Below are 14264 nucleotides of genomic sequence, written 5' to 3'. Positions count from 1 at the left end.
GCTCACAAGCCCGGCTACGCCCCCCCCGCCCCCCCTCAAATTTCACGTGCGCGTGCGCGCGCCTCGCGTGGACGCCGCGCGGAAAGGTAACGGCCGCGGCGCGAGGCTGCGCCTGCCCGGGGGGAGGGGCCCCAACGGCCGCCCCCCAACGGCCGCCCCCCAACGGCCGCTCCCCGCCGCGGCTGAGGGGAGGTGTTGGGGGGAGGCTGCTGAGGGGGTCCCGGTCCCGGTGCTCCCAGCCGGGCCCTGCCCGCCCCGCCCCGGCCCCGGGGCTCTGCGCTTTGTGTGGGAGCGGGGCGAGCTGGCAGGGAGCTGATGGGCTTCGTCGGCCCTCAGGGGCACGGCGTCGGCGGCTGGAGCTGCTGGTGGAGCTTCGCCCTCTCTTTCTTTCCCTCTTTTTTTTTTTTTTTTTTCCTTTTCTTTCTATAAACAGCTTTGAAACTGGCTTAAGACGGTTATGAAATGTTAACGCTGGCAACTCCGTTAGCTGACTTACGAAGAGTCAGAAGCAGAGTGTTTCTAAACCTTAAGATCTCTGCTATTTAAAAAAAAAAAAAATAAAAAAAAATTGCCTATTAAAATTAAATCGCAAGGAAGAGTTATTTCCTAATTACGCGAATTAGGGTTTGTTTTCCTGCGGAGCGCGCTTTCCTCCTCTGTGGGTCTTTAAAATTTGTCTTAACTGCTGTCTGGTTTGGCTCGTTTCAGTAAACAAATTCTGCATGTTTTTCATTTCGTGGTTTGCTTTGTATTACTCTGCAGTTGTTTTATTGGCATGCTTGCAGGTAGTGAGGGGGAAGGTAAGGAAACTTTCTCTCCCCCATTAGTGTTTGCAGTGTGTCCGCCTATACCAGCCTTGAGTCAATTCCAAGGGTCCCTTTCTCCTGAGTTAAGTGCTTTTGATGGCTACAGTCTCCCTTTTGTCCACAGAGATGCAGAAGTGACGCTTTATTATTTGCTATTAGTTGTAAGAGCATTGATAACAACATTGTTACCTCCTTGAACTCTGTCTCTTGAAGCTGTAGACCATATTTATTTATGTTACTTAATAACCTAATAGGAGGAGCTACGACACTCATTCACAAGCTGCTGCTTACTACCAGTGTGTGGAGAACTGTGCTGCTTTTGTTTGTTGTAAGCACTGTTAGATCATGTGCCGTTACATGTTGTGTTGAACAAATTAGGTATGTTGGTAAGGAACGATGATTCTTGACCCTAAAATTGTTGCTCTGTGGCAAGATGTTCAAGCATTAATCCAAGGATTAGCCCCTACATCTGCCTGAACGTAATGTGAGTGCAGTTATAAATAAGACATGTTCAACATCTGCCAGTTTCAGGTGGGGTGAGGAGATGGCAGTAAAATCTATGCTTGTGAGAAAGCCAGAAGAGGCAGGAGTATAGGAGGGACAGCGTCAGCAGCACATGATGAGAATAGCAGATTATCGCAACAAGAAGGATGATGAAGAACTCTTAATTAGGATTGTAATTATCTAAATTTTTCATCAAAAGTCCTTGTGTTTTTGTAATAGTTCTGGGTCTGTTACCATCCACATTTGTCTTGCTCCCATGTAGGCATTCATATATTTCTGTGGTCTGGCTTAGTCTTGTCCTAAGTGCAAGTCCTTCTAGAGTAAAGTTCTCCAGCTCTAAAATTTGTATTTTTTTTTTCCTCTCACTAGTTACTTGGAGAAGGAGAGTGAGTGGGTAGACATGTGAAGAAAGGCTTCTAGACTCACGATTAAGAATGTGTTATTGTGTAAATATGGATGTTTTGGTTCAGTTTTTATTTCTTGCTCTCATGATCCATTGTTCTGTAGGATATTGTAAGACCTTTGGTGATACACTTGATACAATGTGAATTGGAGAGGGGAGATCTGCTGAAAAATAGAGCAGATGGTATAGCACTCTGACTTTAATATGTATGGTTAGCTTTAATATGTTTGATTAGCAGTCGGAATTTTTGGAAGGTAAATCTGGAGAGAGAATGTGACGCTGTGTTCTGGCTGATGTAGCAAGGAACAATCTTTGAGCTAACTGCTCAACACAAATTAATTATTAATTTATTTAATTTAGAAAGAACCCAGGGTGAGATTTGTCTTCACAGATTCGTCTGCACGTTGTGCAGGATGGCATCCGGGCGGGTTTTGAATATCTCCAGAGAAGGAGACTCCACAACCTCTCTGGGCAACCTGTTCCTGTGCTCTGTCACCCTCACGAGTAGTGCCCCCTCATATTCAGACGGAGCCTCCCGTGCTTCAGTTTGTGCCCGTTGCCTCTCGTCCTGTCACTGGGCACAACTGGAAAGAAACCGGCTCCATCCTCTTGACACCCTCCCCTCAGATATTTGTACACATTGATGAGGTCTCCCCTCAGTCTTCTCTTTTCTAGGCTAAACAGGCCCAGCTCTCTCAGCCTGTCCTCTTGCCTAACTTGTGGTTCTTGCCTAATTTGTGGTTACAAAAGATGTCTATTTCTGGCTGGCTGGCTATTCCTGTCATAGTAGAGAAATAGGTCAGATGAACAGGTCTTTGGCATCTCTACAGGGCAGTGCATTGAAATGGTGCCTCTTTTTCTACTGGCTGTGGAGAGGACTTACCCATATAGTTTAAATATGGGTGTATAAGCTGGGAGGGATTGATCCTGCTCCCAGATTCTAAAATGGTCATTTTGTTGTCAGTTCGTGACGGTCATTGCAACTTTGATTCTTGCATGCTGAGACTGTGTTCTTCCATGGCATGAATTTGCGTTATGTCAATGTACCTCTTTGTCATTTTAGATTTCCACCTGGAGACCTGTGTTCTCGTGCTGATTTTCCGATGAAGTACATCCTGGTAACTGGTGGTGTCATCTCAGGCATTGGCAAAGGGATCATCGCAAGCAGCATTGGCACCATACTGAAATCATGTGGTCTGCGTGTCACGGCAATCAAAATCGATCCTTACATAAACATAGATGCTGGAACATTTTCACCATATGAGCATGGTATGAAGGACGGTGCTGTTACCTTTTGCGTAAATTTTGTATTCATAATCATGCTTTTTTGTTTATTTTCTTTGAAAAACAGTACGATGGTAGTTATTAGTCACTTTACCACCTATTTGGCAATGCAAGTTTGTTCCCTACTGCATATTCTTAAGGACATTGTATGCTAAATAAAGAGAGGTGAAGACACTTTGAAGAGCAGCTGCTTATTTTCTATGAAATTCTGCTTTGTTGGGAAAAATCCTAGCTGTTGGCCTTATTCAGTCTGTGCTATCTTCATTTCAACTGGATAAAAGATTGGAATGGTACTGCAAAACTTCTTAGAAACTCTTTTCCTGGATGTTTCCTTGTGAATGCTCTTACTGGGATGTCAGGTGTCGGTGTCCCTGGCGTGAATGTCTTCATGAGAGTTAGATTAAGCTCTCATTTTTGACAATGAGGATCTAGTCAAAACAATCAGTGGAGCTCAGAGAGCTGACTACTGTGTCATTTTAAAGTAGATGCTTTGGTTGCTTGGTTCTCTTCATTGCTGATGAGCTGCAAGACACTCTGATTGGCATTTATAATGTTGAACATTACTTCATCTGTCATGCATATTACTTTTGGTGGTAAGACTCCTGCAACGACTTGAGACTGTGAGGGTGTATTCCTTCTGTGGATCACATATAAGGGACAAGGGGGCAAATGTGGTATCCAATTCCCTTATTACTTGTTTTTCCTCTGTTTGCAGAAGAATTTTTATAATGCTTCTGAAAAAAAAACACCAAACCAAAACCAAAACAAACAAACCACACAGGGTGGTGGGGTAGTAAGTAGAAGATCATACAAGCCAAAGTGGCAAGCCTCTTTTATTAATGTTTTTGGGGGAAATCTGATTGAATCAAAGGATTATAATTTAGAAATTTCCACTTAAAGCTGTCTTTGTTTTTTGTTTTTTTTTTTTTTTTTCATAATACATTTTTTATTCCCCAAAGGCCTGCTGTTGAGAAATGTCAGTTCCACTCTGCTTCTGTTGGCTTTAATAGTAAATTAGTGGTTAAAAGAAGGAACTCATTGCCTCATGGGATCAGGCATAAATCTTCCTCTCTGTTCCATGTATTATGATATTTTTCTTTTGTTTTGTTAAACTGCTCATTGGATTGTGGTATCTAGGTGGGATGTAAATTTTCATAGTGTACAGCATTCCTCTACCTTCAAGGGAATTGTTTCTTTTCTTTTGTGCAGAGTTTTCCAGCTTTACCCTAGCATCTAGCGAATTTAGATCCTTCAGAGGTTGATGGGCTTCAGAATTATTTAGAGACTCTTGGCTTTAAGAGAAATCTGAACCCTGAAGAATATTTTCATTAGATTTTCCAGAGTCAGAAATAACCCTTACTGTGGGCATAGTGAACTGAATATATGAGATTAAACAACTGAACAATAAATAGTTACCACACTTGAATAAGCATTTATGTACATCATAACTTCACTCCTGATCCAAGCCTTAATCATTAAAATAGTTCCATACAATAAGAATTTATCGTGAAACACTTTGAAAGTGGGTGATATTTCATGCTTATAAAAGCACAGCTTTTGTCTGCCACATGTAAATTGATGTTTTATTTATTACTTATTTATGATTCCTGAAATTACTGTCTTCTGATTGGGGATTGTAGCATGATGTTGAAATATGGGTTAAATATTTTTAAGTCACTTAAATATTTTTGGCAATATAACTTACATTCACTTTCAAAACTATTAGTGACTGAGGGATAGACATTCAATGTAGAAATAATGACTTGGATATTAAGACACAGAATGACAACACAGGTCCAGTTGCAGCATGTACTTTATTGGTATGTCATTGCAATGTGTCTTTTAAAAGAAATGTTTCTTCAATTTGAAGATATGTTTGTGGTACACCTATATGTTTAATAACTTGTGATTATTTTATTGCTTTTCTATAATGATTTTCATCCTAAACTTTCCTATGTTTTTTTTTCTCCACTTCTTTTCAGGTGAAGTTTTTGTACTGAATGATGGTGGAGAAGTTGACTTAGATTTAGGAAATTATGAGAGATTCTTGGACATTAATCTCTATAAAGATAACAATATCACCACTGGAAAGATATATCAGCATGTTATCAATAAGGAAAGACATGGTGATTATCTGGGAAAGACTGTTCAAGGTAGGATTTTAAATTCTGTGTTACACTAATCCACTCAGACTTTATAAAAATAGAGTGGGAAAAACAAGCTGTTTCTTGCTGCATCAGCTTATTCCTCTCTCCTTCCTAGGAGATCTGGGAATATTTCTGTAATGTTGGGCTTCTGGGTTCAAGGAAATAAGAAGTATAAACAAAAGAGGTTGTTTCCTTTTGACTTCCTGCTTGTTTTTCCCTCCTTGCATGCAAAAACTGGTATTTGTACATTCGAGATGTGCTTGCCTTAGTGCTTTTACTTTGTCTTATAGTTGTTCCACACATCACTGATGCAGTTCAAGAATGGGTAATGAATCAGGCAAAGGTTCCTGTGGATGATGACAGAAAAGAGCCACAAATCTGTGTAATTGAGGCAAGTATAGAGTATTTTAGGATCTATATCCATAGTGAACACAAAGAGCTAGCTTGCTTTGTCTTTTATATTTACTGTAAAAAACAAAATCAGACTGAAGTTTTATGGTGAGCAATAATACAAAACATGTTTTGTATTCTTTATAATTTGTTCTGCTAATGATAGGCATGGTCTTATTCCTGTACAGTTTCTGTTAACTTGACTAAATCCCTTCCAGAATACTGCTGAAAGGGAGTTGCTTAAGAGTTTATTAATTTATAAAATTAAGACAGTCAATTACTCTAACTTAAAGTATCTCTTCCAGGTTACAGACATTTGACTGAAGCTGCATACTGTTCATAGCATTGAGAAAAAGGGTAATACCTGAAACACCCACAGCCAGTAGGAGAGCCTGGAGCATTTTAGCTTTCTGTATGACTTCAAATGCTCCACATTGTTGCTTCTGGAATATTTGCAGGGATATACTTAAACATTGTATAAGTTAGTTTCCTTCTTCCTGTTTATGTATTTAAGATCTCTGGAAGTAACTTTGTTAATCATTTAACCCACTGATGTTTTGCAGTATTGAACTCTGGATTTTTACCTGTCCTTAGTAGTGTGTGAAGACAACTGAAAGAAAGGCAGTCATTAACTGCTAGGTATTACTATTAGAGCAGAATGTACAGAAGAAGATCACACCTGAGAAGAATGTGTCATAGATTTCATCCCTGAAGCCACAGCTGTATGATAAATTTCAAGACCTAGGTCATCAAGTTGGTCAGGATTTCTTACACAGAAAAGAATACTTTGGTTACAATATAAATATATGTATGGGTCTCTTATGATGTGGACAGTGACTCAAATGCTTCATTTAAAGTAAAAGTAAAAGCAGTAAATATAGAAGTCGCTCAAGAACATTAATAAGAGATGAGCTTGTCAGTCTTTTAACTTCAAACATGTTTTTGTTTCCTCCATGTTAAGTTTTTTTTCTTTTGTTATATCTCTAGCCTCATAAAAATACCTACCTTTACTCTTATAATTCTAATGAATTCTTTTTCCATTGCAAAACTCTGAGGGAGTTAGGCTGAATATGTGTGTCAAGAACAAATGCGGTTGTCAGAAGTTTTTCTGGTAGTGAACACAAACGTGCAGCTCTGTCAGAAGCCACATGGTGGCACAAAAGGATCATTCTGAAACTTGCTTTCCATGACTTCCATGCTAGACTGTTTTATTCAGTGTTTAGTTTACTAATGCTCTTTATGTCTTTAAAAGACATCTAATTCACGTCTTTAAGTCAGGTTTATCATGGACTTAGTCTTGGACTTTGGGTTGGTAACAGATATTTAAATGTTTATAATATATTATTTGCATTGTTTATATAGCATTTATCAACATTCAAAAGCCATGATAATACTGCTAGATGTTTGTATCTTGTTGGTTCTGACTGCTTATTAATCTGTCTGTGAGGAAAATGTATAGCTGAATACCTCTATACAAAAACAGTCACATCAGTCTAACTGTTCATTAACTTTTGTTAACTGCTTAGAAGTTAGTAAAAGTACGGTGCTTATTCCATAGCACCATATATCTGCCTATGGGAATCTTATGTGTTTGGTGTAAAGTCAATATAGAGAAACATGCAAATTGTTTTGTTTTCCACAAGAAATATGCGGAATAGATGAGGGCTCTTTGTAGAGCATGCCTGCAAATTTTAGGGTTTCCTAGATAAAAAAAAAAAAAAAAATCCAATAACTTGTCGAATCTGTAAAAAGTAGACTCTTTAAAAAAAAAAATTAATACTTCCTGCCACTGATGGATTCAACCTTTCTTTTTCAGCTGGGAGGAACTATTGGAGACATTGAAGGAATGCCATTTGTTGAAGCATTTAGACAGTTTCAGTTCAAAGCAAAAAGAGAGAACTTCTGTAATATCCACGTTAGTCTAGTACCACAGGTAAGTTATTAAAATAAACATTTTAATTATTGGCAACTTTTATTCTGTATTGAGTTTTATATTTGTTTACTCCTCTAATTAAAAAGGGATGTTGGAGGTGTTTAGAAACTGAGATGAAAGCCAGTCTCATTTGTGTAAATAAAAGCCTTGTTAATTACTTTATTGATGTGAGAATGTGTTTTAATGTTCTAAGTTATTAAAAAAAAAAAAAGGTTAATAAACACTAATTTATCTAGAAGGCTAAATAGGTTTGCATTTTGCGCTGGAAGATGCTGGTACACTATGATCCCAGTAGGAAAGGTATTCTGCCTCTGTAAGATATTATTTAAAATTGTTTGAGATAACGCTGTAAGGAATGGATAATATAGATAATCTTACATCCCTTCAGGTGGAAAGAACCCCAGATGATGTTGCATTGAACTACATGCAGCATGCTGGGCTGACTCCATCCATAGAAGGGATTCTTCCCTTTTGTTCGTTTGAACTTATATGACTTTCTTACAAGGAAACAACTCTGTCATTTCTGCTGTCAAGCACAAACAATGTTCTCATGAAAAACTTGTTGCTGCATTCTTAGATAAAGACAAGGTCAGACAGGTGATCTAAGTTTTGGTACCAACTGTGAGCTGCTTGCATGCTCGTCTGGTACAATGAGCTGGTTGAGTTTATTCCATGGCTATTTATCCTACAGCCAAGGAATTGGTGCAGAACAACGCTGTCTGAAGGCCAGGCTGGATGTACAGCATAGCTCAGCATAACATAGGTCTGGGTCTACTCAGGTCAACTGTTACGTGGATCACTAACTCCCTGATGTACAGTATTCGAGTCAGGGCCACTACAACTTACTGTATGGGGCTGAAAGTATTTTTCTTTATATTTTATTTCACGAGTAGGTTTTATTTTATGAGATAAGTATTCACTGGAGAGATCTTGTTAATGCAATGCTGATAATGATGAGAAGATCACACTTTGTATACATAAAAAGAGAATATTTATCACTGCCTCTAATATTCAGCGGGTTTTATTCTGTGAATTATTTCTGAGCACTGAAGGCTTTGTGCTGTTGGACACTGCATTTATTAGCAAAGTCCAAATTTTGAAATATTCTTCTCTTATCTGAGTCAATTATATTGTAACTTTTACTTTGAAAGACTAATAACAAAATAAACTTGACCTAAATTAGGGCCATGTGCTTCTTCACAGAATTTTTAATGTTTGTAATAGTTATAGTGCCATTTATTTTTCTGGCACATTGTCGCTCTGTTTTGATATGCTCACTTCCTGCAAGTAAGTTAAAAGTGAAAAGTCATTGCAAGTAATAATACAACTTCTCTGCTAATAGATTTTGTTTAATAAAGTTGCTATTTGAGCTCTAAAAATACGTCTTTCTAGCCTAATGCCACCGGTGAACAGAAGACAAAACCAACACAGAACAGTGTTCGAGCACTGAGGGGTCTAGGCTTGTCTCCAGATTTGGTGAGTTCATTAGTCAATAAATGCAGTTTTGTTTACAGGTCATCTACAATTATCTGTGCATAACCAGTGGAAAAAAAAGGAGCCTTAGTCTTCCGCAAGAGACAAGAAATTTAGAAGAAATGCAACATATATGCGGTACTGCTTGACTAAAGACACAGGAAGTTACTCCTATTTAAGTTAACATAATCCAAATAGCTCTTAGCAAAATCTTGAGCCTCTATTTATGTTCTTCTAATAGGATCTTTGCAGAAAAATCATTCTGTATTGCTTAAAAATAATCTTAAGTGCAGATGTCTCAGTCACTTTGTGGGAAGACCTAGAAGAGCTAGAATGCTTCTGGCTTCTAACATTTTTTTCTCTAGTTTCTTTTTATGCGTGGTTAAGAAGAAGCAATCCTACCTGTGAAGTATAGCCTTTAAAAAGGAAATATGAAACACATGGGTGAATCCTCAAAGTAAGGTTCTTCAATTTCTTTCTTTTGTTGGACTTGTACCATGTAGTGTAATGAACTCAAAGGAAACACGTTTCATGTTATGTGTTGGCAGATGATGACAAATGCTCACCTTCATTTCTCTCTCCCTGGTGCCTAGAAATGAGTATGTGCTTATTTCCTGGATGCATTGGTTGCTTCACTGGCACTGTTCCTAGGGAGCAGAGAGGAGACTTAAGTTAATTACAGCTCCCTGTTGTGATACCTGTATGCCACTGAGTGATGTTAATCTGCTTGCTCAAATGTTGCTGCTAGCAGCAAAGCCAGGGCAGTGCAGCTTCAAATGCCAATACAACCACAGTTCAAACTTATACTTTGTGTTTTCCTGAGCTGCAGGTAATGCAGCTGAACTGCATTTCTAGTTTTTCAAGAAAGAAAGAATAATTTTTGCTCTTTCATGTGAGGTTGCTTGTCAAGTCAAAGAATATTTTCCATATTTAATTCTGGAAGTCATTGAGCCCTTTCCATTGCCATAAAGTCTGTTGGTAGAAAAAGCTTCCTACCTAACTCTTCTCAGAAATGAAAGAATAGTCACTGGTTCTGTATAATATTTATATCTTCACAAAGGAGGAATGATTCTTAAAAGAATAGTTGCACAACTAGATTCTGTGTTGTACTTCTTTCTGTTTTTTTTTTTTTTTTTTTTTTCTCCTTGAACTTTTGCAAGAGGTGACTTTTTGGCTTATGTGCTTTTCTAGTTTCTAGATGTCCTAAGGGCCTCATCTTGTTGCTACTTTCGAAGGAAGAGTACAGCTACTTGAATTAGTGACAGAAATCTGGTGGGAATGGATTCGATTTAAAAAAAAAAAAAAAAAAAAAATGCTTTTATGACACAATTTGCCACATCAAGTGAAAAAATGTGAGGTGTGTTAAAAATATTAAATGTCTTTCCATCCTTTTTCACAAATCCACTTAAAAGTATAACTGAGATTTCATCAGGGTTGGCCTCCTGTAGAGCAAAGCTGTCTTGGGAGAAGCTGACTAAAGCATCCAAAGCAGAGTAAATGAGCAAACTAATGATTAAACGGTGTGGGCAATCTTGGCTCAGAGCAGACTGGCTTAAGCCCTGGCTACTACTTCAACTGCTAACACAATATGAATGAGAACAAAGAATCTGCCACACACCAGCCTCAACTCCTACTTGAAATAAACCCCCTTTTTTACACTTTGAATTTTCTAATTACAAGATAAAAACAGTTCTGTGTCAATATCTGGTATTCTGATGCAGGGTAACTTTGCATTGATAACATCGATAATGTTTTCCTGAGGTTGCACACACAACTTTTTTTTCCTTGAAAATTTCTACAATCACTAACCAGAATTTTTACTGTTAGATAAATGTTGAATGTTTATGTAATGAGAAGAGGTAGCCTGTTCTCATTATGAGAATATGTAGATACTTGTCAAGTCATCAGCAATTCACAAGGCCATTGATAATCTGTACATTATCAACTGTACTGATGTTTGTACTGTAGGCACAGTTTTCAAATAACTGTATATGAATTGGATAGGAGGGAGCATGTGCTTACTTATTTACTTATCCACACAGATTTTATTTTGTAACAGGACCTAGAGTTTTAAGTTTATCAATGTGCATGTTTTAAACTACAAATCCACTGGTTTTATAAATAAGGTGTATGAAGGATGTGTTTTGGTAGCTTCAAACTGTTGTAACCTGTTAACTATAATAGGTTGAGGAAGGAAAGGATTTTATTTGTGCAGTGCTGCTCTATGTTCCAAGCTTCAGGGCCTGAAGTTCAAAATCCCTTTTGTGGTATTAATTGCATATGGAAAGTTGAATGTGATTTTTGTAGGCCTTTAAGATAATTGCCTGTGTCCAGCTCGCCCACCCCCCCCCCCCCCCCAAAGTAATTTTTAAAGCTTGTTAAATGTTTGTGTGTGGAAAAGGAAAGCAGACTAGTCTAGTCACTCTCTCACATTTTGATTTCTTGCCTGGGGCAGTTCTGGGGCACTGTACTACTTTATTTTTTTTTATTTATTTATTTTTACTGCTGATGTTGAGCAGCAAAGCATAGGGAAATTACAGTGCGAACAACACCTCTTGGCCATGTCGGTAAGATGCTAGGGCACTGCTTCAAGAAAATCTGTAAATGGTTGCTCTTTTTCTTGGTGCAAGGCCAAGACAACACCTGGGGAAGCTCCTAGAACAGCAGTTGGGTGGGCTTCCTTGGCAAGCTGTGCCACCAGGCTGCCTGATGTAAGCTTGGCTTGACCTGTTGGCGATAGCTGCTGCCTTGCTGTCTGGTCCTAGGCGTCCCTGAGGTGGCATGCTGGGCCAGTCTCAGCTGTCTGTATACGGGAGCCTTTCTGTCCTCTGTGGAGGGTTCTAAGTGCTTAATGAATACACTGTGTCTGCAGATTTAATGGACTCTGTTGCTGCATTTTGAAAGCTGATTATATGTTTGTCTTTGCTGCCCTATTCAATTGAATTGTTCATTGTCTTATTTCTATTATGTTGCTTTGAGCTGCTTCTTGGCCACTGTTATCGTAGTTTTGTGTTTACGTGCTGCTTCTGATGTTTTTGATTTCTGTGACTCTATTAAATTGAATCTCGTCTCAGCAAGAAGGATGATAGATTCCCTAGTGGATTTGTTCATGTGCTTGTTCATACTATCAACGTTTATGAATAATATTTTCAAATAGGATCCAGTTCTTAAGTATAAATTGTGCTTAGTTTAAGAGAATGCACAAATTGTTACACAAGCCTTTATTGATTATTAGAATGCGCACTAATTTTCCCTTATTCTTGGCATCGATTTTCCTGATTCTAGAAGTTTTTGCAAGGATAGAAGTTGATTAGAGTTCATCAATATCAGTGTAGCTAAACTGCATTCTAGCAAGGTGATCAAAGTTCAGCTACAAGTTTCTGAACAAAAAAGGGCTTAATGTAGTTATGTTGCTAGAAAGACAGGGAAAACAGTGAGTTCACCTTTTAATGGTACAACTTTCTTTTAAACTTTCAAGATTCAAAATAATTTGAGGTAGGAGACTAAGTTACCAGCAGGCACATACAGAGAGCAGTTTTGCATTTAGAGTTAGTTGCCTGAAATGAGGTACTGAAAAAAAATAAATCCCTTCCAACAAACACCAAAACACACACTTGTTTTCTTTGTTGGTAAAAAAAAAAAAAAAAATTAAAAAATTGACAATATTTTCTAAAATTCACAAGTTTTATGTTTATCAGCAAAATAATTGCACCAGAAAAAGTCCACAAAGAGAGAATTTTCTCTTCTTCAGCCTCCTTTTTACAATGATTTACAAATTAAGAATTACAAAGAATGTGCTGAAGTACTGAAATGGCAGAAAACATGCATATCAGCTAAGTATTATTGCTCTGAACTTACCTGATAAGATCAAAATATTTTTGATTCATACTTACAGAGCTTCTTGACTAAAGAATATTTCAATAGTAGCTACAAGGAAGGAGAACATGAGGAAGTAGCTTATAGAGGATGCCAAAGAAAGATTAATACAAATGGGTCAGTAAGGGCAGGTTGACTGATTACTTCTGCCTTGCTAGAAGATACATGTGAGCTATGATATATTGATAGAGCTCCAAAAGAGGGCAGAAAAAAAAAGGTGTACTTGCTTGCACTATGCTTCCAAAGGATGCGAGCCTTGTCATGACCGGTATTGAGAATCTTCTATTGTTTTTTTCTGGTGAAGATTTATGATTTTTTTTTCCCCAATATTATGACAGATTGTCTGCAGAAGTGCAAAACCTATAGAAATGGCAGTGAAGGAAAAGATCTCAATGTTCTGCCATGTGGAGCCAGAGCAGGTCAGTACTTTACTCATTGTGAAATATGTGGGACAGTATACAAAGATATCTATGTACTTCTCTTTTCCACTATAGACTATTCCATTAATATGTAATCGATTTTCCAATTTTTTCTGTTTGTCATGTACGCTATAGCACTTTAGCATATAAAAATTCCCAATATTTTAAAAGTTTCATATGTTGAGCAATTGTTAACAATTTAAACGTGTGTTATATTTGGTAAAATTACTGAATGGATTGTAAAAAGTTAATAAAAGGAATCAATTTTTAGTGCATGGTTAATTGCTATACATTGGCATGAAAACCATGCACTTTCATAGATTGTTTGAAGCTATGGTTGGTTATTGTCCATAAATCATATCAAGTGGTTATAAAAATGGATGATCGAAGCCATCTCTAAAACTAGGGATTTTACTTATGTCCATAGATCATCACAGCCACAAGAATGCTCTTACTGGGGTAATATGTAATAGGTTATTCATGTCCTTAAACATGCTTAGAACATCTACAGTGTAGTTATATATATCCTTTTGTAATTCATGTATTTTGGCCTTAATTGTGGTGATTGATACTCAAATATTAATTTTGATAAATCAAATGCTCTTTAATTTTTTTCCAAGTGAGATCATGTTATTCCTCGAAGTAATGGATAATATTAAAGGGATAATAGATGCCAACAGTGATGCTGTATTTCACATACGTATTACTGTTGACCTCTCCGCAGTTGTGTAAGAAAAAGCTTTTTGTTGTAAAATCTCAGATACAGACATACAGCATAGCATGGTCATTACTTTATCCCACTTGCTGCCTGCCACCTTACTGTTAGTGGAAGGCAAAGCACTTGAACTATCTTCATGGAAAATCCTTTGTGGTTTCTCTCCAGCCCGAGAGAGACAACTAGAAATTGAATCAAACAGAAATTGTGTGCGCTTCTCTGGCAGTATCAGGTCCCTCTTGTAGCAGCACAATCCTCTGGCATATCACTCATTCTTCCCAGTTCTGTGTTCTCTCGAAACTTGCTGAGGCTGT

The 14264-nt window shown here is 37.8% G+C and overlaps 1 protein-coding gene across 4 annotated transcripts in view; it reads left to right on the top strand.

The window, feature by feature from the left end:
- The first annotated feature begins 50 nt into the window (after positions 1-50).
- Positions 51-14264, top strand: part of CTPS2 (CTP synthase 2) — a 67657-nt gene continuing 53443 nt past the window's right edge. The window contains exons 1-7 of one of the 4 annotated variants that reach the window (XM_084306142.1): positions 51-86; positions 2777-2982; positions 4980-5150; positions 5435-5535; positions 7351-7467; positions 8860-8943; positions 13155-13235. In XM_084306142.1, the coding sequence (XP_084162268.1) occupies positions 2817-2982; positions 4980-5150; positions 5435-5535; positions 7351-7467; positions 8860-8943; positions 13155-13235 (720 nt within the window). In that variant the 5' untranslated portion in view covers positions 51-86; positions 2777-2816. Of the gene's footprint in view, positions 87-814; positions 968-1154; positions 1291-1434; positions 1483-2776; positions 2983-4979; positions 5151-5434; positions 5536-7350; positions 7468-8859; positions 8944-13154; positions 13236-14264 lie in introns of those variants that run through there. The other 3 variants (XM_084306145.1, XM_084306144.1, XM_084306143.1) reach the window with 3 other exon arrangements.

The sequence above is a fragment of the Netta rufina genome, assembly GCF_964035555.1.
Source record: "Netta rufina genome assembly, chromosome: 1".
Classification (NCBI taxonomy): domain Eukaryota; kingdom Metazoa; phylum Chordata; class Aves; order Anseriformes; family Anatidae; genus Netta; species Netta rufina.
This window is presented reverse-complemented; position numbering and strand designations above follow the sequence as displayed.